Source organism: Hemitrygon akajei, chromosome 13, assembly GCF_048418815.1.
Source record: "Hemitrygon akajei chromosome 13, sHemAka1.3, whole genome shotgun sequence".
Lineage (NCBI taxonomy): Eukaryota > Metazoa > Chordata > Chondrichthyes > Myliobatiformes > Dasyatidae > Hemitrygon > Hemitrygon akajei.
Window position 1 is genome coordinate 75,644,236 of NC_133136.1, and position 22,878 is coordinate 75,667,113.

General features: G+C 39.7%; 1 protein-coding gene across 2 annotated transcripts in view; it reads left to right on the forward strand.

Annotated features, from left to right (window-relative positions):
* dhx15 (DEAH (Asp-Glu-Ala-His) box helicase 15) overlaps nt 1-22,878 on the forward strand; it is a 120,810-nt gene that overhangs the window by 65,841 nt on the left and 32,091 nt on the right. For both annotated transcript variants that reach the window (XM_073064902.1, XM_073064903.1), the window contains exon 6: nt 3,447-3,614. In XM_073064902.1, the coding sequence (XP_072921003.1) occupies nt 3,447-3,614 (168 nt within the window). The remainder of the gene's footprint in view (nt 1-3,446; nt 3,615-22,878) is intronic.

Below are 22,878 nucleotides of genomic sequence, written 5' to 3' on the forward strand. Positions count from 1 at the left end.
ATCGACCTTGTACAGATTACAGAGGAGGTGGTGTTTGCTGACTTGAGGCAGATTAGGGTAAATAAATCCTCAGCAGCTGACAAGGTGTTCCCTCAGACCCCCTGGGAGGCAATTGCAGGGGCACTAGCAGAGATATTTAAATCATCCTTAGTGACAGGTGAGGTACTGGAGGATTGGAAGATAGCTAATGTTGTTCCGCTGTTTAAGAAAGGCTCTAAAAATAAACCTGGAAATTATAAACCATTCGTAGTGGATGTTGGCGCGTGGCCTAGTGGGCAAGGCATCAGACTAGTAACCTGAAGGTCACTGGTTTGAGCCTCAGCTGAGGCAGCGTGTTTGTGTCCTTGAGCAAGGCACTTCAACACGTTGCTCTGCGACATCACCGGTGCCAAGCTGCATGGGTCCTAGTGCCCTTCCCTTGGACAACATCGGTGGCGTGGAGAGGGGAAGCCCTGCAGCTTGGGCAACTGCCAGTCTCCCATACAACCCTGCCCAGGCCTGCGCCCTGGAAACTCCAGGCGCAGATCCATGGTCTCTCGAGACCGACGGAAGCCACCACCACCACCAGTAGTGGGTAAGATATTGGAAGGTATTTTAAGGGACCGGATATGAGTATTTGGATAGAGATGGTCAGTATGGCTTTGTGGTAGGTCATGTCTAACTGATCTTGTAGAATTTTTCAAGGATGTTACCAGGAAGTTGATGAAGGCAAGGCAGTGGATGTTGTCATCTTGGATTTTAGCAAGGCATTTGACAGAGTCTTGCACGGAAGGATTGGTGAAGAAAGTTCCATTGCTCAGCATTCAAGATGAGGTAGTTCAATCAAATTCAATGATTCGATTGATCATTGGCTTTGTGGGAGAAGGCAGAGAGTGTTAGTTGATAGCTGCCTCTCTGACTGGAGGCCTGTGACTAGTGTTTGTCATCTATATCAATGATCTGGATGCAGATGACACCAAGATTGGGAGTGTAGTAAACAGCGAGGAAGACTATATCAGAGGTTGCAGCGGGATCTGGACCAGCTGGAAACGTGAGTTGTAAAATGGCAGATGGAATTTAATGCAGTCAAGTGTGATGTGTTGTACTTTGGAAAGATTAACCAGGGTAAGTCTTGCACAGTGAACAGTAGGGCACTGAGGAGTGTGGTAGAACAAAGGGATCTAAGAATACGTGTCCATAATTCATTTTAAGTCGTGGCACAGCTAGATAGGATTGTAAAAAGAACTTTTGGCACATAGGTCTTTATAATTCAAAGTATTGAGTACAGGAGATAGGATGTTATTGAAATTGTATAGGACATTGCTGAAGCCTAATTTATAGTTTTATAATTTATAGTTCTGTCACCTACCTATAGAAAAGATGTAAATAAGGTTGAAAGACTACAGAGAAGGTTTACAAGGATGTTACTGGGACTGGAGGACCTGAATTATAAGAAAATTGAAGAGGCTAGGGCTTTATTCTCTACAATATAGAAGATTAAGGTGAGATTTGATAGAGGTATTCAAAATTATGAGAAGTGTAGATGGGATAAATGCAAGCAGGCTTCTTCCAGTGAGATTGGGTGGAACTACAACTAGAGGCCATGGATTAAGGGTGGAAAAGTGAAAAAATTTAAGGGGAACAGGAATAGAAGCATCACTCAAAGGGTCATGAGAGTGTGGAACAAGCTGCCAGTGTAAGTGGTACACGCCAGCTCAATTTCAACATTTAAGAGAAGTTTGGGTATATACCTGGATGGTAGGGATATGGAGGGCTATGGTCCCAGTTCAGGTCGATGGCAGTAGACCATTTAAATGGTTTGGCGTGGACTAGATGAGCCAAAGGGTCTGTCTCTGTGCTCTTTTCTGTGACAATTGGCCTGAATATTGAGTTGTCATTCAAAACCTGTATCCTGTACAAGAATAAACTGTCCAGTAGCTTAACTGCAACATGATGTGGGATTGTTCCTGCACATTTGCAACCAACTTCAGTAGCTGCTATTTTTATCCAAGCAGTATGCCTGTCCAGAACATTCAAACCCAAAAATGCATGTATTAGTGGAAAGTTTTTTGCATTTGATGTCAACGCATGTAAGAGTTCTCTGAGTAACCAGTACACTTTCCTGTTATGGGAATTTTGTAAATGTTTTTGGCTCAATTGGTACATTTCCAACATAATATTTCAGATTGTAGATTTTGGTCACTCCTCAACTGTGGCTGAGCGATTTACTCGATTGTGGGTACTGCCATCTTTTGGATGAAATGTTAAACTGAAAATGTTAATCTTAGCCACCTGTCCAAGTGGATGTAAAATACACCAACATATAATCCAGTGAGCAAAAGGGATATTCTTCAATCTAACAAATAACTTTTTTAAAAAAACCTCAATCTAAATCGAGTGATTGTTCTTGTTTGCATGATGGGATGTTCCTGTATATGAAGTTGGAGTCAGATCATCTATTTAATTGTGACAGCAGTACAACTGTAATTTATTGTCCAGGGTTACAGAGGCACGGTGGGTGATTCTTAATGTGTGTGTGTACTTTGTTTATTATCCCATAAGACCTGCTTGCTATTTAACAGTCTTTAGAAAGTTGCCTTTTTGTTCAGGGTGAGTAAGTTTGATTTTATAAAAGCATGGTGGTTGGCACAATGTTTTATAGTACAGGTGACTTGGGTTCAATTCCTGTCTCTGCCTTTAAGGAGTTTGTACGTTCTTCCCGTGACTGCGTGGGTTTCTTTTGGATGCTCTGGTTTCCTCCCATAGTCCAAAGGCTTAGTGGTTGGTAGGTTAATTGGACATTGTAAATTGTTCTGTGATTAGGCCAGAATTAAATCCAGGGATTGCTGGGCTGCATGGCTTGAAGGCTGGGGGTGGGGGGGCTATTCTGTGCTGTAGCTCAATAGCAATTTTTTGAAAAAGGATATTTAGTCCTTAAAAGTATTTAATTAAGCAACAAAAGAACCAATAAAAGGTTAATATTGGCCTGTAAAGTAATTGCAAATATTTGAATATGTTTTTCCTTTTATCTTTATTACAACTTGATTCTATTAACTACCTTGACATTTAATATTTGAAGTGACTAGTTTAAAGTACTATATTAATTCTCAACAAGGAGTGATATAAGCTAACAGTATTTTCTACTAATTGGGGGGGGGGAGTGGAAGAATGCAGCAGTATATAATCTAGCAGTTTATTTCAAATCTTTTGGAGACTAGGTTCAAATTTCCATTAAAGTAAAATGTAGAAATTGCTCAACATTTTCAAGTAACTATTGTACAGTTAACTGGTGACTTTAAGTTGCAATAGCCTGTAGCACTGTGGCTTTTGTCAAGATGTTGTCTCTGTGTGGATCTAAATTCCTAGATGTACACCAGGATATTTATTGTGCTTTACATTTTGGGTGAGCAAGAAAAAGCCTCAGTCTACTTGGGATATAACCTTGGAATTTATTACTATTCTTACAGGAAATTGATGAAGCTTGTAAAAGGATAAAACGAGAGATTGATGACCTCGGACCTGAAGTTGGAGATATCAAGATCATTCCACTTTATTCCACACTTCCACCCCAACAGCAACAAAGGATATTTGAGCCGCCACCACCAAAAAAACCAAGTGGAGCCATAGGAAGAAAGGTACATGGCTCTAGAGTTTTGAACAGTCACTTTTTCCTGGTGTTAAATATGCAGTAGAGTGAGGGGCAGCTGGTTAAGCTGCTGCTGTATAGATCCAACAGTTCGTTCAATCCTGACCTTTGGTACTACCTCTGTGATGTTTGCATGCTCTCTCCACGACCTGTGTGAGTTTCATTTGAGTGCTCTGATTTATTCATACATTCCAAAAATCTGCTCGTAGATTAATTGACCACTAAATTGTTCCTAAGGTAGGTGAATAGTACACTCAAAGGAAAGGAGCGGAGAATTGTGTTTACATGAAATGTGTGTGTGTGTAAATGAGATTTATTACAAAAGATAGGCTTGTTGCACGGTTTGGGAACTGAGTGATCTGAAAGCCTTGGTGTATTATTTAATGTAGTCACTATGTTGTATTTAATTAATGGTTCTGTAAATTTGTCCAGGTAGTTACTCTTAAAGTGAACCTTGTTCTGTACTAATAAACTTTTCTACAGGTGTTCTAACCCAGTCGGTTAGATGCACATGTTTTACATACATAGTGATAGAAGAGCAAAAATATTGGATACTTTGTTTCATTCCTGTATAACTTCAGTATTGTACTCAATTACTGTGTGTGCACTACTGCTTTGTTGGTAATCACTAACACAATAAACACCATTAATCAAATGTGCTACCTGTTTGTATGCTTCATCAGTCAGTGCCTTGTGAGATGGCTTTAGGCAGAATTTTCAGTTTCTTCACGTAGATTGGGGATCTGATTTGTATTCGCTCTTTCTGAAATCCCTCCTGGTCATCTAAAGGAGTCTTTATCCTATGCCATTCCTTCTGTGCACTGACATTAGCCATATATGTATCAGAGTAAAGAAACCAAACTGTAGCTATTTCAAACTTGTAATCAGCCTACACTTGGAATATTGTGTACAGTTCTGGTCACTTCATTATATGAAGGTTGTGGAGACTGGAAAACGTGCAAAAGAGATCTATCATGGTGTTGTCTGGATTAGAGGGGATGAGCTTATAAGAAAGGTTAAATAAATGTTAGTTGCTCTCCCTAGAGCGTCAGAGGCTAAGGGGAGACCTGATAAAGGTTTTTAAAATTGAGGGACAGGATTGAGGTAGACAGAATCTTTTTCCCAGTGTAGCAGGTTCAAACATGATTGGACATGCTTTTAAGGTTAGTGAGGGGAAGTTTAAAGGTGATGAGTGGGGCACATTTAATACAGTATAGTAGGGTCCTGGAATAAGTTCCCAGGGATGGGAGTGGAATCAAGCAGTGTGGAGGAGTTGGAAGCTTCTGGATAGACTTGTGAATCTGAAGGGAAAGGAGGATATAGATAATACATAGGAGGAGATTTAGTATAAATTGGAATCAAGACCAGCACAACATCCATGGCAGAATAGCCTTTCCAGTCCTGTGCTGTTCTGCACTCTGGCCACTTCATTATATATAGTAGTGGAACCAGGTGTGATCTTTTGCACACCGCTGTTGTAACATGTGGTTCTTAGAATTACTGTTTCCTTCCTGTCAGCTTGAACCAGTCTGGCCATTCTCTAATCTCTCATTTAAAAGTCATTTTCCCCACGTACCTACTGCTCACTGGATTTTTTTTTTTGTTTTTTGCATCCTTTTCTAAAAATCTGGAGACTTGTGCATGAAAGTCCCAGGCAACCAGCAGTCCTCTCAAAATGAATGCTAACATTGTATTTGCCTAATTTACCACTGTCTTAACCTACAAGTTAATCTTTAGGAAATCCTGAAAAATGACTCCCAAATCCCTTTGCCCCTCTGATGGTGAATTTTCTCCCCATTTAGAAAATATTCTGCACCTTTATTCTTTCTACCAAAGTTCATGACCATACACTTTCCTACACTATATTCCACCTGCCACTTCTTCACCTATTCTCACAATAGACAACCTTCTTCCTCAGCATTCAACATTACCTGTTCCTTCATCTATTGTTTGTATTGTCTGCAAACTTGGTTAGAAAGCCATCAATTCCATCATCCAAATCATTGACATATTTGTGAAAAGAAGCAGTCCCAACACGAAACCCTGTGGAACACCACTAATCACTGGCAGCTGGCCAGAGAAGGTCCCTTTTATTCCCACTATTTGCCTCCTGCCAGTCAGCCAATCCATGTCACTATCTTTCCTGTAATACCATGGGCTCTTATCTTTGTAAGCAGTTTCATGTGCAGCATCTTGTTAAAGGATTTCTGAAAATCCAAGTAAGCAACTCCTTTATCTATCCTGATTATTATTTCCTCAACGAATTCCACCAGATTTGTCAGTCAAGGTTTTCACTTGAGGAAACCATGCTATCTTTGGTCTATTTTATCATACACCTCCAAATACCTCTAAACCTCATCCTTGGTAATGGACTCCAATATCTTCCCATCCAATGAGGTCAGGAATCTAGCCTATAATTTCCTTTATTCTTGGATGGGTGGAGTGGTATTTGCAATTTTCCAATCTTTGGAAACCAGAATATAGTGATTCTTGAAAGATCATCACTAATGCCTCCGCGGTCTCTTCAGCTACCTCTTTCTACACATGAGATGTAGTCCATCCTCCCTTTAGAATACTACTTAATCTTTGGGATTTATCTGTACTGCATCTTCTGAATTGCCCACAGAAACTCCTGCCATCATCCCTGCTCGTATCCCCTTCCAATCAGCTTTGGCCAGCTCCTGTCTTGTGCCTCGGTAATTCCTTTTACTCTAATAAATCTATTTTTAGCTCTCCCTCTCAATCTGCAGGGTGAATTCTATCCTATTTTGATCACTGTCTCCAAAGGGTTCCTTTACCTTAAGGTCCTGAATCAAATCTGGTTCATTTCACAACACCTAATCCAGAATTGCCTTTCTCTTAGAGGGCTCAACCACAAGCTGCTTTTTAAAAAGCCATTTTGTAGGTATTCTACAAATTCTCTCTCTTAATCCAGCACTAACCTGATTTTCCCAATCTATCTGCATATTGAAATCTCCCATGACTATCAGTTGAATTGACTTTTATTACTTGCATCCTTTATATACATTAGTAAAGATCTTTGCATTACATTTCTGTCTAAATATGCAAAGTGCAGTTATAGGAATTAATAAATATTATGTACAACAGGATAGTCAATATAACATAGAAATACAGTTGCACCAGCATGAATTAAGCTGTCTGATGGCCTGGTGGAAGAAGCTGTCCCAGAGCCTGTTGGTCATGACTTTTATGCCGCGGTACCATTTCCTGGATGGTAGCAGCTGGAACAGTTTGTGGTTGGGGTGACTCTGGTCTCCAATGATCCTTCAGGCCCTTTTTACGCACCTATCTTTGTAAATGTCCTGAATAGTGGGAAATTCACATCTACAGATGCACTGGGCTGATGGCACCACTCTCTGCAGAGTCCTGTGATTGAGGGAAGTATTGTTCCCATACCAGGCGGTGATGCAGCCAGTCAGGATGCTCTCAATTGTGCCCCTATAGAAAGTTCTTAGAATTTGGGGGTGGGGGGGGATGGTGCTATGCCAAACTTCTTGAACCACCTGAGGTGGAAGAGGTGCTGTTGTGCCTTTTTTCACCACACAGCCGCAATGTACAGACCACATGAGATCTCCAGTAATGTTTATGCTGAGGAACTTAAAGCTGTTCACCCTCTCAAACCCAGATCCACTGTGGTCTATAGGGGTTAGTCTGTCTCCATTTTGTCCTGTAGTCCACAACCAGCTCCTTTGTTTTTGCAACATTGAGGGAGAGGTTGTTTTCTTGACACCACTGTGTCAGGGTGATAATTTCTTCTCTGTAGGCTGCCTCATTATTCTGTGCGATTGGGCGGATCAGTGTAGTGTCATCAGCAAATATAATTAGCAGATTGATGCTGTGGGTGGCAGCACAGTCATGTGTATACAGAGAGTAAAGGAGGGGGCTCAGGACACAGCCTGAGAGGCACCTGTGTTGAGGGTCAGAGGGAAGCCCACTCTTACCAACTGCTGGTGATCTGACGTGAAGACCAGTATCCAGCTACACAAGGCAGGGTCAAGGCCGAGGTCTCTGAGCATCTTGTCAAACCTGTAGGGAATTATGGTGTTGAATGCTGAACTGTAGTCCAAGAACAGCATTCTCACATAAGCATCCTTGTTCTCCGGGTGCATAAGGATGGTGTGTAGAGCTGTAGCTATTGTGTTGTCTGTCGATCGGTTGTGTCAGTAGGTGAATTGTAGGGGTTCCAATGTGGGTGGCAGTATGCTGTAGATGTAGTCCTTGACCAGCCTTTCAAAGCATTTGCTGATTATTGAGGTGATTCCTTATTATTATATTGCCCTTAGTACATCCTGGCTACTGTTTGGAGGCGGCCAGTAAATAGCTTCCATCAGGATGTTTGTACCCTTGCAGATTCTTAACTCTATCCACCAGCACACTCTAGCTTCTGGTCCTATGTTACCCCTTTCTAAGGATTTGATTTCATTTTTTTTTACCAACAGAACCACCCCACCCCCTCTGTCTACCTGCTTGCCCTTTCAATACAGGGTGTATCCTTGGATGTTAGGCATACGACTATAATCTTTCAGTCACGACTCGGTGATGCCCACAATTTCATGCCTGCCAATCTCTAACAGTGCTACAAGATCATCTGTCTCTCTTATAAACCGCATGCATTCGCATATAACACCTTCAGTCCTGTATTCATCACCGATTTTGATTTTTGCCTCCATGTTATAATTCAGCTCATCGTACTGACTACAATTTTACCCTCTCATCTACGCATGACCAACTGTGACATCTTGCAGACGGCTTACAAAGGATTGTTCTGAACTGCAATTGATTACAGCCTGTAATATCCTTTTTAAGAATGTATTTTTGTGCTGACTAACTTGGTGTCTCTGTGATCTGGGGGATTCGGCATGGATGAGATGATGTGCCAGTTTCTAATGATGGAGCAGGAAGCTGTGGTCGGCTCCGTTACTCTGCATTGATTAAAGCAACTGAGATTTAATTGTTGAGGACGAGAGCGGAAAACGAGCAGGCGTCCAGTGATGTCTGCCGGTGTTTGGCCTCTTTTGCTGCTGCTGACATACAGAAGGTGCAGGTATTTTGTCCCACACTGCTGTGTTCAGGAGTGGCTATTGTCTGGTAGCCAATAGGGCTTCTCAATGAACTTGCTTCAGTGCTTAACATGCTGTGCAGTTGTGGATCGCTTTGAGCACACTTTCGTTCATGTTCCTTCTGATTTTTGTTTACTAGTTGTTTACTCTGTGCAATTTGATTGGGGACACTTCATCACTGAGCTATCTGCAGCTGTGTCCCTAGCCATCGGCACAGTGCTGAGGACTACCAGGAAGGCAATGAACCATCCTGGCTTCTGTTTTGTAGCTGTAAAATCTGCTATCCGTCATTCTAACTATTAAGATTTCTATGACTACCGCTCCGCCTGACTGTACTCTTCTCTGCTGAGCCTCATAACTGGCCACAGTGTCACTGGCCTGGCTACTACTGTTGTGCCCTGATATGTCACCAACACCACCCCCCCCCCAGCCTCTAACTTCTCAAAGTAATTTCTAGCCTGTGCCTGTTGAGCTGAAGCTGACTACTATAACACTGTCTGTGCCAACAGTAGCGTAGCAGTTAGTGTGACACTATTACAGCTTGGGGTGTTCTGGAGATCAGAGTTCAGTTCTCACAATGATCTGGAAGGAGTCTCTGTACATCCTCCCTGTGGAATGCGTGGGTTTTCCCTGTGTGCTCTGGTTTCCTCCCACAGTCCAAAGACATACTTGGTATGTTAACTGGTCATTGTAAATTGTCCCATGATTAGGAATCGTGTTTGTGGGGTTGTTGGGGCAGCATGACTTGAAGGGCCTACTCAACGCTGTATCACTAAATAAATAAATGACCACTTAGTTTAAACTCTTTTCTTTTTATTGGCCCCTGTAATTAACCTTGCCCTTACTATTAATCCAAGCAATCCTCTGCTTCGCAAACAAGTCCTGACAGGCCCAGCTCACTTTTTAAAGCTAGCGCAAGAAGTCCACAAGAAATTGTTTCCACCTTGCTTGCAGGTCTCCTGCTCCACGGTATCCAGTTCTTCCTTTCAGATTACTTTTATATCTTCTCCAGTGGTTGAGTGTTCTTGTGCTAGAAGCAGCCTGACTAATATTTAATTGAACATCACTACTTACGAATTCTATTATCTTAGAAGTAAATCTGGTGTCTTGTTCAACATTTTTTAGTTGTTTTGCACCACTGCTTTTAATTGGTTCACTTGTGTATCTTCATCGTCTCTTCTTCCACCGCTTTGCATTTATTTTTAATGCAAATGCCATATTCCTATTTTTTCCACCATAGTATTTCACCTGTTTATCTATTTTCAAAGCAATTTGCTGTTTGGCTGTTCAGTCTTCACCCACATCAATTTCTCCTCCTGTTTTTTTCTCCTTCCTTTGTCACTGTTGAGAGCTGATGCATCTTTAAGCCATTTGGCCTAAAAGTATGGTTGGTAAACTAACCTTTAGTGCTCAATTTGGGGTGGAGGAAAAAGCCTATTTTGGCTCGGCAGATCTGGCATGTGTCCTCAGAGAGTGCAGCAATTTAGTTTGCTCCACTCTTCTCTGTTTGAACTAGGTTTGGTCCAGCTGATGAGTTCTGGTGAAAGGTCATTACTTGAAATATTTTTTTCTCTCTGTTGGCCTGATCAATATACCCAGCATTTTTTGCTTTTTAAATTATTCATCCAATGTATTTTATTGGGGTGGCACTTTATTTGGCTGTTCAGTCCCAAATCTCTTGGGCAAAACTGGGTAATTTTTGCTGTTCTGTGCATAATTTGCTCCAAAGTCAAATCAAATGGAAAAACCTGTTCATTCACTGCACCTATCTTGACTCTGCCAAAAGCCAGCCACTTAATGTTATTCCCTTCTCTCTTATCAGTACTGTTATGTTTGAATTCATTTACTTCACTTTAAAAAGCATCGTGGATTGTATCTTCATTCCGATCTATAAACTATTTTAACTGATTTAACTATTTTCCTGATGTCTTCATTTATCCTTCTATCCCTTCTAGTTACCGATCCATTCAGAGATGGTGTTTCATGATTTGCCAATCAACTCTTGTCATGAATTCGTATGCCAGTCATGTTGTCATTGAACACGGCTCCACTTTCTTTTTCTCAAAATGGCTCTTGCTTCCTTTTTGATGCCAGGCACTCAAAATCATGACATGTTTTAAAACTGCATTTGAACTTTGCTTTTGGACTCATTGCATCTACCTTTAAATCCTAGGATTCCATAACTATTTAAATAACATTATTGAAATATCAGAACCCTCAAGCCTCTGCTACTTAATAAAGAAAATATTAAATGCTTTTCAGCCTTACAAACTGCACTTCTTTACATTTTTCCAAATTCAAAATTGTGTGGTGCCTATTTGCCTGTCCTTAGATGGTTCTTCAAGACAGGCTATCCATGAAAGAAGAAAAATACACTTCATGTTTAGTTGTCTTCTTGCATGTAGATTTTGAGTTGATGATTTGAACTTTGAAGTCTGTGCTTCCTGCATATTATGATTGGTTTCCGTTTTAGTGGGAAGCCCACACAGAATTGCAAGCTCTTTTACCCTGGCTGATAACTAGTTGCTAGTGAGAGATTTGGATTTGACATAACTTAGGGTGTGAAACAATATGATACGAATGAGCAAGGCATTGGTTGGGGGGTGGGGTATGGAATTAATACAGACAGACAGATGGACGTGATGGTCAGCATGGATACCAAGGGTCAGATGGCCTGTTTCTATGCTGTGACTCTTATATCTTGTTTTTACTGTCTGTTGGAATACCATTTTGTAGATTGGCTTGTCTGAGGGTGGATGGTTGATGGTTTCCCTTGCTAAAGTATCTGGAATTGAGGCAGTCTCAAAATAAAGGTCATTCAGGTCAGAGGTGAAAAGAAAACTATTCAGTCTCAGGGTGGCCCTCTACTCTGTTGCTCTCCACAGGAGTTTTCTGTTTCCTTTATAATGTACCCATGGTATTGTATGTTTCGGGTGCTGCATAACTTTAATTCAGAGAGATAAACACTGAATCCTCACTAACCATCATAATTAACAGTAGCCAGTTATCCTAACAACAGGCATGACTTGTGGATGTGGGAGGAGACCTACATAGTTACAAAGAGAACAAGGAAGTTGCAGACAGACAGGTACTAAGGTCAGGACTGAATCCAGGACTCTGGCACTGCGAGGCAATGGCTGCTCTGTGATACAATATCAGTAGTGATAATGCTGATGAACACTTTTGATGACCAGCCTGCAGAGTATTGTTGACATCGCTGCACACCTGACTAAAGCTCTGCAGAGTGTAGCTGCTTCACGCCACTGTGCTGTCTTTGTTTATGGTGTGGCAGATACTTTTAAGCTAATTGTTTTTGCTAACACATGAGAGAGAGTGTAATGTGTGTTGCAGTTGAAGTTTGGGCAAACTTAATTCAATTTTTAAGGTACTTACTGTATATTTGAAAAAAAAAGCCTTTTTGATTAGCAATTTTGATGGTACCTGGGTCTTTCTGTGGACTGACAGGACTGCTTCATTGTCGATGTGATTATCAGCTCTACTTGACCCCATCACAGATGGAAGGTCATTGGTGAAATAACAAACTGTTTAGATGTAGGTATTCTGTGGATTCTTTCTAAGGATATGACCATTTTCCTTTGTGACCCATTCCTGCATAGAGTGCTTTGAGAAAGCTCCCATTGATTTGTTGATATCTTACTTTGTGTCTTTTGGGATGAATTCTGCAGTGAGGTCTGGAATAGCATGATTATGATAGCACTATTACTGAGTGTTACAACAAGGTGTGTTGCTATTTACTGTTCATTTCCTCACTTAAGGCATTCCTTTGCCGATAAAGGAAACCAGGGCAGTCATTGGAAGGGTGCACCAGTGTATTTTTTCCTATCTTTGTGTTAAGTCCCGAAGTTGCAGTCACAGTGAAGAAACTAGTTTCAGATTATTGTAGAGCAGAGTTCTTCAATATTTCCATCAAGATGTTAATTGAAGCCCGGAATCTTTGTTTTCATTGCACTATCTCCATCTCATGGGATGAATTAAATGTTCAGGATACCAACACTATTGCTTGTTGGTAGGTTTTATGTAGCCAAATGGAGGATGCTTGCAGACCTAAGTTTTATCTCTTGTATTTGGATATTGAGCTTCATTTTTGAAAATGGAAATTGTTGTATTGTGTTGATTTGGGCTGCAACTTGTGGCCTCTATTCTAGAACCAAACCTAATCCAATTTCAGTCATCAAGCTCCAATACTCTGCGCACACTCGGAGGCATGTTCACTGAAGCATCTGAAAGAATTGCTCTAAGGGTCCTTTATCAACTTGCCCTTACTTTATGATGCTGCCTCCAAACAGTAAAGGTCCACTACGAAATGCTGAAGAGCCTGATCACTTTCTATAACATTCTATCTTTCAGGGAAGTAGACTTGAATGAAGAAATTCTCCATCATTATTGATGTGCCAGAGTGGGCTTTGACTGTTTGTGGGCAAGGGCTCAAAGATCATTTGATCTGGCATTAACCTTGTAGTCTAGGTAATTAAGCCCAGCAGCAAGATTCTAATAATCTTTAGCCAACTTCAGACTCTTCAAAACTTCATTGTGGCAAAAGATTTTCAGGAGATACAGGAAATGAGGATATCTTCAGGATGTACCATTCACATTGATTTGTAGGAATATTGACTGTATCCACTCAAAATGAAGGAGGAACATCCAGGTCGATGCTAGACATCTTGCTCTTGGGAGAGCGTAAAAACCAATCATGAGCCCCACGTGCTTAAAATATCACAAAACATCCTTCAAATTCTTAAAATTATGAGCTTAGAGATAGCTCGGCAGAATGACTGTTCTGTGATTTATTGAGTGTATTATTGTAAGTTACTGTTATGTGCTGCATTCTGTTAAGTTGGTAATGTAGTCTGCTTTAAATGCTGAAGCACATTTTTTGTTAAGATGCCAGTCTCTGTTACATTGTGTTGAAAAATAACAGCCTAAAAGATGTGCCCATTTTCGGAGTGATTATAAGCCTACTTGCGCCTGTCCAGATTAATTTTTTTGTAAATGGAAATTAAGCATCGCACAGCTTGCTTAGATTGAAAAGAAACAAGTATTTATAGTTTAAATCAAAAAACCAGTAGATTATTTAGAGTGCTGAATCTCAGCAGGTTAAATCCTTAAATGCAGATAGCTGTCAATTTCACAAAGACTTGTGCTTCATTGCAGACTAAGCATTCTCTTTTCATGCCTGAGGTTTCTCATCAATTTTTGAGTAAATGTTGGAACTTTTATCAAATGGATATGCAAGTGCTTTTGGGAAAGGAAAGTAAGGGAGTCAATATGGAATAACTGGCTTGCATTGTTGATAGCAGGGGTCCAGAGATTAGTCCCGTGTGTGAAAGGCAGACTGCTGAATATTTTAATGTTTAATCAGTGAGCAGCTGAGCCATATGACTAAATCTCTTGGCACTTTCACTTTAGAGAGTCAAGTGGTATTTATGAAAAATCTCACGTGATTATTATTGCAGGGACACATTGGGTTAATCTATTTCTCTATTTTATGTGTCAGCTCATTTAGTCAATGACTATAAATTGTCAACAAAAGTAATGCTGTAAATAAGTGTTTAAAATGAGTCTGCAATATGCATACATTTTATTCAAAAAATTGCATGTTGATTAAGTATTATGATTATGAATATAACTAGATCTATGTAACTCACCCAGTAACATCGATCATTCTAATTTATTTCTGAAAATGATTGTATTGAGAGGAAGTGCTATTTTCACTGTCTGTAAGTCATTCTAACAGGGTGCCAACAAATTATTAGTGAAAGAAAGGAAGTAGGAATGTGTAATTTAAATGCAATTCAGAGTTGGAAAGCAGTTGACAAAAGTGAAGGAGATTGAGCTGGATTGGAGCCACTAATTTCAGAGGGGGCAATGTTTTTTTTTTAAAAAAGGATAAAGAAAGTAAGAAAAGACATTCGTTGAAAATGCAGTACTCTTGGTAGAAAGATACCAATTATAATTAATGTTTGGCATGCTTGGAACAAATAGTGAGCTTATAATGGGAAATCTGATTAAATGTACTATATTTTTAACAAATTTCTTGGCCAATTTTAGCCTGTGGATGTTGATTTTATCCTTTGGTAGTATTCCAAGTGCGATTGTTGTCATCTACTACTTTGCCTCAGTTTGAACTATTGGCAGGTCAAGATGGTCTTGATGGAATAAGCCAACTTTGGTCCTGGTTTTGACATGATTTTAGTGAAAATTGCAAAGGTGTAAGCAGACTTAGAAGCTCTTTCTCCATCTTCCTATAACTGCAGAAGGAATTGCAAATATTTTCCCAATAATTGAATCTGAGAATTTTTAGTCCACATTACTCAGGTAGATATTGCAGGTCTGTATTCAAGTTCGTCCTGCCTATTGACCCTAGGCAGGCTCGCCTACATTGGATCCTGATTAGCATATCTGGATATCGAAATTGTTTTCAAAATATAATACAGCGTTACTCTCACTAGCTGGTGACACAAGGGATTGCTGGAGAAATTAAACGGATCAGCAGCATCTTTGGAGGCAGAGGGATTGTATGTGCAATATGGAGGCTCATTCACTGCGTCTGAAATGGTGGGTTTTGCTGTACAAATTCATACGACAAGGGCCCTCTCCCAATTTGCCTCTGCTGCATAATACTGCCTCCAAACTGGTCCACAATGAGATGTAGAAAAAGTTTCTATGAAGAGGCACCTTTCATGGATATATCAACCTCTGCCTCAAATCTACATTCAGACCTGACCTCCACAGCTGCCTCTGGGAAATCATTCCACAGATTCACCATTCTGGCTAAAGAAATTCCTCCTCATCTCCATTCGAAGAGGACAGACTTTGCACATCCGTTCTGTCAAGGGCTTTCACTGTTTGATAGATTTCAATGTGGTCACTCCACATTCTTCTGAATTCTAGTGAATACAAGCCCAGTGCCATCAAACATTCTTCATACAACAAGCCATTCAATCCTGGAATCATTTTCATGAGCCTCCTTTGAACCCTCTCCAGTTTCAGCACATCCTTTCTAAGATAAGCTGCACACCATGCTCCAAGTGAGGCCTCACCTCAACATAAACAAGTGGGATATCAAGTAGAGACAAACTCTGCAAGCTCAGAGGAGGCCATTCAGCACATTGTGCCAGCTCTTGGAAACAACATCCGTTTAATCCCTCTCCTCATTGCAATGCAACTTTCCCCACTTATTCATGCCATTACTTCGAGCATGCAATTCAAATATGTTGCTAAGATATCTAAGCAGTTTATCCAGCATTTGCAAGAGTATATTGTAATTAAATCCGCTTTATTTATGGATTGTTAATCATTTGGGCTCTTTGACTTGCCAGCACCTTGCTGGGATTATGAAGTCCTGGAGGTTTATAGCACTGAATAGCAGTCTAAATTTGCCAAAAAGAACCATCCACCCTCATCCAGCATGGTGGCTTTGGTTGTAACACACACAGCATTCGTGCAAGTAGTTCCTGCCACTATCTCAGGCAGGGAATTCCAATGTCTTTTCTTTTCCCCAGCTCTCCTTTAACCACCCTTGCACCCCGCCCCCCCCCCCCCCCCCCCCCCCCACTTTCCAGTTCATCGTCAATCTCTGACTCTTAATTTCAGCAGTTGTTGTAAGCTCCTCCTGGCTCCTCTGCACCATCTGTATGCCTGTTCTGTCTCTGTTGTAAGAATCCAATCTTGAACTTGTATTCCCAGTTTGGACAATGAAGGAAAGTAAAGCATACTTCCTAGACCAGATTACCGAACTGGCTTGGTAATTTTAGGGACCACTGGACATGTGCATGAAGGTCACTTTGTTCTACTCTTATTTATTGAATCCCTCTTCAAATGCATTGTATATCTGAATTGACTTGCATTTCAGTTTTCTTCTTACCTGACCAATGAATTAACTGGGGCAACCAGGATATTGTAGCGATTAAAGTGGTAAAATGCTACTTGAAATGCTCATCTTTATGAAGCAGGAAATATTTTCTTTTGAAGGTCATAACTTGCTGAATCGATGTACTTGCGTCAGGCTCTTGGCTTCACAGTAATTGCTGTTTCTTAGCAAGCTGCCGTGTATACAAAATTGATGAAAACATCAAGATTCTTGACTGTACAATAGATGTCTCTTTGGGATATCTCCTGATACATCATTGGAAGCATTGGTTAATTCTTATTTGAAATAAGTTTAAGGTTTTATTTTGAATTAAACCAGAAAATTGTAACACCAACCTAAACAATAAAGTACTGCCTAATCTCTGATTAAATATTGTTGTTGGATTGTGCTCTTTAACATTACTGCTTCTCGAAGGTTGCTTTTTGATTACTGTTTGATCCTACACATCCTTATTCCAGTCTAAGTAGTCACCCTTGTGGGGTTCTTATTCTCCTATTTCCAATATAAATTCCTTGCTCTGTATTTTAAAATGGAAATTCATCATACTTTAAATTCCCCATTCCCAGCCTCCCCACCTCCCCACCAGTTCAAGCTCTGCAGAGCTTGTCTTTAAGAAAAGAAAAGAATCCATATAACGAACTTGAACATCAGAAGACTGGGCAGGCATAGACCATGTGACCCAACTTGTTGAGCTATTGCGTAGCATTGCAGATCCTTGTTTTCAATGCCACTTTCTTCCCTGAACTCCACATCAAATCATGGAAAAAAAATCTTGGCTTTGAAATGTGTTAGCTGAATTTACACCATCTTTTGGTGTAGAAAATTCTTTATCCTGAGATGCAGATTTTCTAGCCGGGAGGGAGTTTGGATGATCTTGGGATTCACCTTGTCAAGTCAAATCTTGTTTCTTTCAGAATTCTTCAGTGCATGTAGATTCTTCATTTGCTCCTCACAGGGTTACTAGTCAACCACCCATCTTTGAGCTTCCTTTGTTTTTCCACCCTTTTGAAACAACTGCTGAACTCTACAGCTTACTCTTGATTGGACTTACCTAAACCATCGACGGGCAGAAGTATGATTTCCTTGTTGCATTCCCAAGTCCCATAATACTATTGCCTGCTGTTTAATGTATTATATACACGGTGGCCCATGTCTCTGTGAACACCAGGGTTCACTAGCTTCTCATTTTTCAAGAATACTGCCATTCTCTGTTCTTTCCATTAAAACGAATAACCTGGCAAACATCAATCTTATTATTTCTTAATTAACATGCATTTATTTCTTTACAGATCCAGGGCCATCCTCATAACTAATTTCCCCACTCAGCTTAGATATTTTGGAAGAGAAAAATTATTATACGTTCTCAATAGCTTGGGCCCCAGTACTGATTCTTGTGGGACTCCATAGTAGGCAGCTTGCTAATCTATAAATAGCACATTTATTCTATCAGGTCTTTAAAGAATTCTCTCTCCATATTCTTATTTCTCCTTCAACATTTTCTTTGCTCTACTAATTGCTTGCCCTGCACCTGTGTGTTAATTTTGTTTAGTGTATGTGGTGATCCATGTCTTTCTGGGCACTTGCATCTAATTATGGTTCACTAAAATTGGCATTTTTTGTTCTAAATGTGTTTTGTAAAAATTGTGCATAATTTGTTGAATTATATGAATGCTGCTTATGTGAAGCTGTGTGTTTATGATGCTGTTGCAAGTGACTTTTTCATTACACCTATGCATAGATGTGCATATGACAATAAACTCTACTTGACTTGATTTTATAACCTTTTTATATGCTATCTTATTAGATGCCTTTTGAAAATCTAAATATAGTACAACTTTTGATTGCATTTAGCAAACACAGCAAAGGATTGCAGAGCGTTCAATCTCTCATCTGCACTTGGACTTGACATTTGTCAAGTTAAAATCACAGATTTTGAAAGAAGGATATTTTGGAGAGGTTGTCATCTTCTCACGCTGACTTCATTTGTCACTTGGTCAAATACACCCTCTCCTTTAACAGAAGGGATTTCCTTCTTCTGGCATCTGATATTTGCCAGTATTTAAACAAAAAGATCCGCGTCTCTACACTGGCACGTATGTTAAACTTAAAAATCTGCTGCTCATTTCAAATGGAGATGCCTACCTTGATATTGTTTTGATGACATAATTGGCACTTTGAAGCAGCAGACATTTTGACAATTGTTCAGACTGACTGACCTAACTGGGACAATTCTTCATAGACCTAGTTCTTTATGGAACCTGTCCAAATTCATTTTACTATAGAGAAAAAAATATTCATAATGGGTTTCCAGACCCCCCTCCCCACATGAAATAAATCATCTAAAATTCTGGAGGGTAGTGAAGCCACTGATCCAGATCTAATTCTGCTTTCCTGTGTGGTCTCCTGAACCACTGGGGAACACTTTTTAAAAAAACTAATTATCGTTAAGGGACAATGATGTATGTTGACTTGTATGCAGAGGAAATACAGGGATAGTAACTCCCAGGTGAAATGTTCTTTCAGAAGTATAGTATTTAAATTCATGTGAACTTTTCACTACTTTACTAAAATATAGTGAACCTAGTTTTTGATATACTGGTGATGTACCATAAGTATATAAGCCTGTGGGTACAATACAGAAATCAAAATCAGAGCTGAATTGTCACCTCATTGCTAAGGATACAAACAAATTTTTTTCTGTACATTTTCTGAGACTTCTATTATCATGATTTTTTTTAAAAATGACATTGTTGCCAGTTTTTAAGAATTTTCATTTGTCAAGATATTTCACTGGTGTCAAAGTGTGCTAGATGTACATTCAGATTTCCTCTCTCTGCAATAATAACAGGGCAGAAGTCATTTTAATCACCCATCAACACAGAACATTTGCCATTTTACGATGGAATTTGGTTTTAATAGCTGTGAGCAATTTGATATTAATGCACCTCATACATTTGTATCATACTGAGAACTCCCCCTGTCCAATCAGTAAAACTTTGTTCCTGGAATTATAGAAATTTATGACACAAGAAGTCAAATGACAATTAGAAGTCAAATAATCTAAACTCCCAGTCTGTAGCCTTGTAGGTTACTACACATCATGCTCTCCCAGTTTCTTTTTCCAGATCGCTTCTGCTTTTGCTACCATTTTGAACAATGTATGTTCAATATCGCCACAGCTCTGAGTGAAAACATTTTCCTTAACTTTCCCTTTAATCCTCCTATGAATGACTTTAAGTCTGAGTCTGTGCCTGGTTTTATCTACTTAAGAAGATTCTTCCAATTCCACACAGCAACAATACCTTTTCATTCAATGTATTCATGAAACATTGGAGGTTGTGTCTTTTGATTTTTACATGCCAATTTTTGATTTACTTGTGTTCTGCTCACTAGATTCCTGTTTTAATATCCTGCAGTTCTGTGCTCCTGTTTTTTTTATTCTAGTCTACTGAGTTTTCATGATCTTACGACTTCTTGTCACCCAATCCTCTGTAAAATTGTCCAAATTTGGAACCAGCCGACCCCATCCACACCCTTTCTCTAATTGGAGCATATTTAGTATGTTTATGTTACAAAATTTGCCTTTAAAACTGAAGAACAAATGTTTTGAAAGTTTGTATTCCCAGAAAACTATATCAAGTACATTCTTTCTCCAAATGTAACCAAGTTGGGAGTGGGGTGTGGTGGCGTTTTCCAGCTTCATTGAAAATGTGAATTTTATTTTTTAAATGATTTGTCTTCATAATACTTTGCCCAAATCCTCAACTAGCATTGAAGTACTCACAGCTGCAGTAGAATGGGCTGCCTACTTCAAATTGTCGACTAAGATAGAAAACCAACTTCTGACATTCCATGATGCAAATTGTTTTTAACCTGATGCTGACCTTTCCTGTTCATTTTGATCAGTGAGTGCAGTTTTCATTTCAACTGTTTAATTGTTTAACACCAATTATGCTACCGTGTCACCTGATTATTCTGGTGATTGAATATTTGAATAAATTAGATTTTAAAATAGTACCAGTTTCTGGTTTTGATGTGCAGGAGTGTTGTCAAGCAGAATAAACTTATGTGATTACATTTTTTTAATCTAGCAGTTTTCTTCCTATCTGCAGCAGCTTCATTTACCAGCTTTGTATTGAAAACCTAACGTTTTTTTTAAAATGCAAACCAATTTAAAATAGAAATCAGTTTGCTTTGGTGATGACCCATCATTGGAGCTCATTTGTTGTAATAAGAGTAAAAAGTATTTTAATAATACAGATTTAGAAGGATAGTCCCAAGGGAGATGTACTGTATAGTGGTGGTGTGGCATGCCTGTTGATAAAGATAACTATTATACTTGGAACCATCATAGATTATCTCTTTTCAAAGAGAGTCCATAGGGTAAAAAATGCTGGAAGTTTTAACAAAAATAATGTAGTTTTAAGTTTTGATAACCGTTGGAGCACTATGGAAGAAGAAACATTCTACGTTGGCTGTCATCTATTAGCTTGACGGAATTGCTGCCGTTATTGCCCAATGGAGATGCCACCAAATCCACAAGACCTGTCATCGTTCCACAGATAGCGATGGAGGTCATAAATTTGTTAAGTGTATAAAGAGGTTGCATGGTTGATAAATGCTTTTCATGTAGGCTTGTGAAATTCATGAGGAGCTGGGTATTGCAGTCCTGAGAAATGGTAACTATTCTCACAATGAAACAAAATAGTGTTGAAGACCTTGGCAATGATAATACCAGAAAGTAAATCTGGAGCAGCATCAGAAGCCTAGATGGTTGGTTTTGCCATCTCACCCATATGATTTCAGCCACTGGAAGTTTACTCCTGATCCCCAGTGAGTTGAATTTTATCCCAGCTCCTTTTGGGTTTTTTTAATATTCAGGATATTCTCACTGTTATAACAACGTTTAAATCTTTCTGGTTGTGCTTTTTTCCAGGTTAAAACAGATTGCTTCAGGTCAAATAAAAATGCACAAAGTCAAATTTTCCTTTTCAGTTGGTAGATTCACTTGCCACCGCTTTTGCAATTTCAGATTTGGACCATAAAATGGGAAGTGACGAAATCCACATTGGTTTTTCAGAGTCCTTTTTTTAAAGAGACTGAGTCTGACAGAGTAATTGATAGCTGAGCATTTGATGCTGGACTCTCATTATAACCTCATTAGATGATCCCCAGCTACAGTTATGAATGCTGTCATATGTACATTGAAACATGCAGTGAAATGCATCGTCAACATCTAACACTGCCGGAAGCTGAGCTGGTGACATGCCGCAAGTGTCTCCATGTTTGAGGTGCCAATATAGCATGCCCACTCTCACTAACCCTATGTATACATCCTTTTAGAATGCGGGTGAAAACCAGAGCACTTGGAGAAAATCCACATGGTCACGGGGAGAACATGCAAACTCCTTACAGACAATGGCTGGAACTGAACTCGTTATCGTTGTAAGCTATCAATGGGAGCAAATGTAACTTGATGGTCAGTTCAAGTGGTTCTCCATTTGAGAGCACAGTTGTCCTACTAGTGACTCTTGCAAGCTTGGGCAACATTGCACATACATCATTTGGAGGAACTGAAGGAAAACTGGAGAATACTTTGTAATCATAAGTTCAAGAATCACAACTATATAGCATGGAAGCAAAACCCTTTAACCAAACGTGTCCATATGAACCAAAATGCTACCTAATCTGATCCTATTTGGAATATGTGGAATGTTCTGCCCCAGAAGGCAGTGGAGGTCAAGTCTCTGGATGCATTCAAGAGAGTTAGATAGAGCTCTTATAGATAGCGGGGTCAAGGGATTTGAGGAGAGGGCAGGAACGGGGTACTGATTGTGTATGATCACAGTGAATGGCGGTGCTGGCTAGAAGGGCCGAATGGCCTACTCCTGCACCTACTGTCTATTGTCTATTTGACCCATGCCCCTCTGAATTTCTTGTATTCCTGTACCTGTCCAAACAGCTTTTAAATGTAACTGTATCTGCCTCCACCACTTATACAGCTATAACATGATGTTTTTAATGCCCTTTCTAATGAAGGCAAGCATGGCATATGTCTCCATCATCACCTTGTCTTTCTGTGCCAGCACTTCCATGGAGTTTCTCTGTACAATATCACTTCCCTGGGCCCTTAGAATGCTTGTTCCCTCTGATTTGTAAAATATGTTGTAATCCATTTGTGTAATATATAAAATGCCAATCAGTTATCTGCAAAATAGTTTCGTTTTGACCAGGTACAGACATGATAAATTGTAGTTTTTGATCCTTTACAGGAAAGAGTA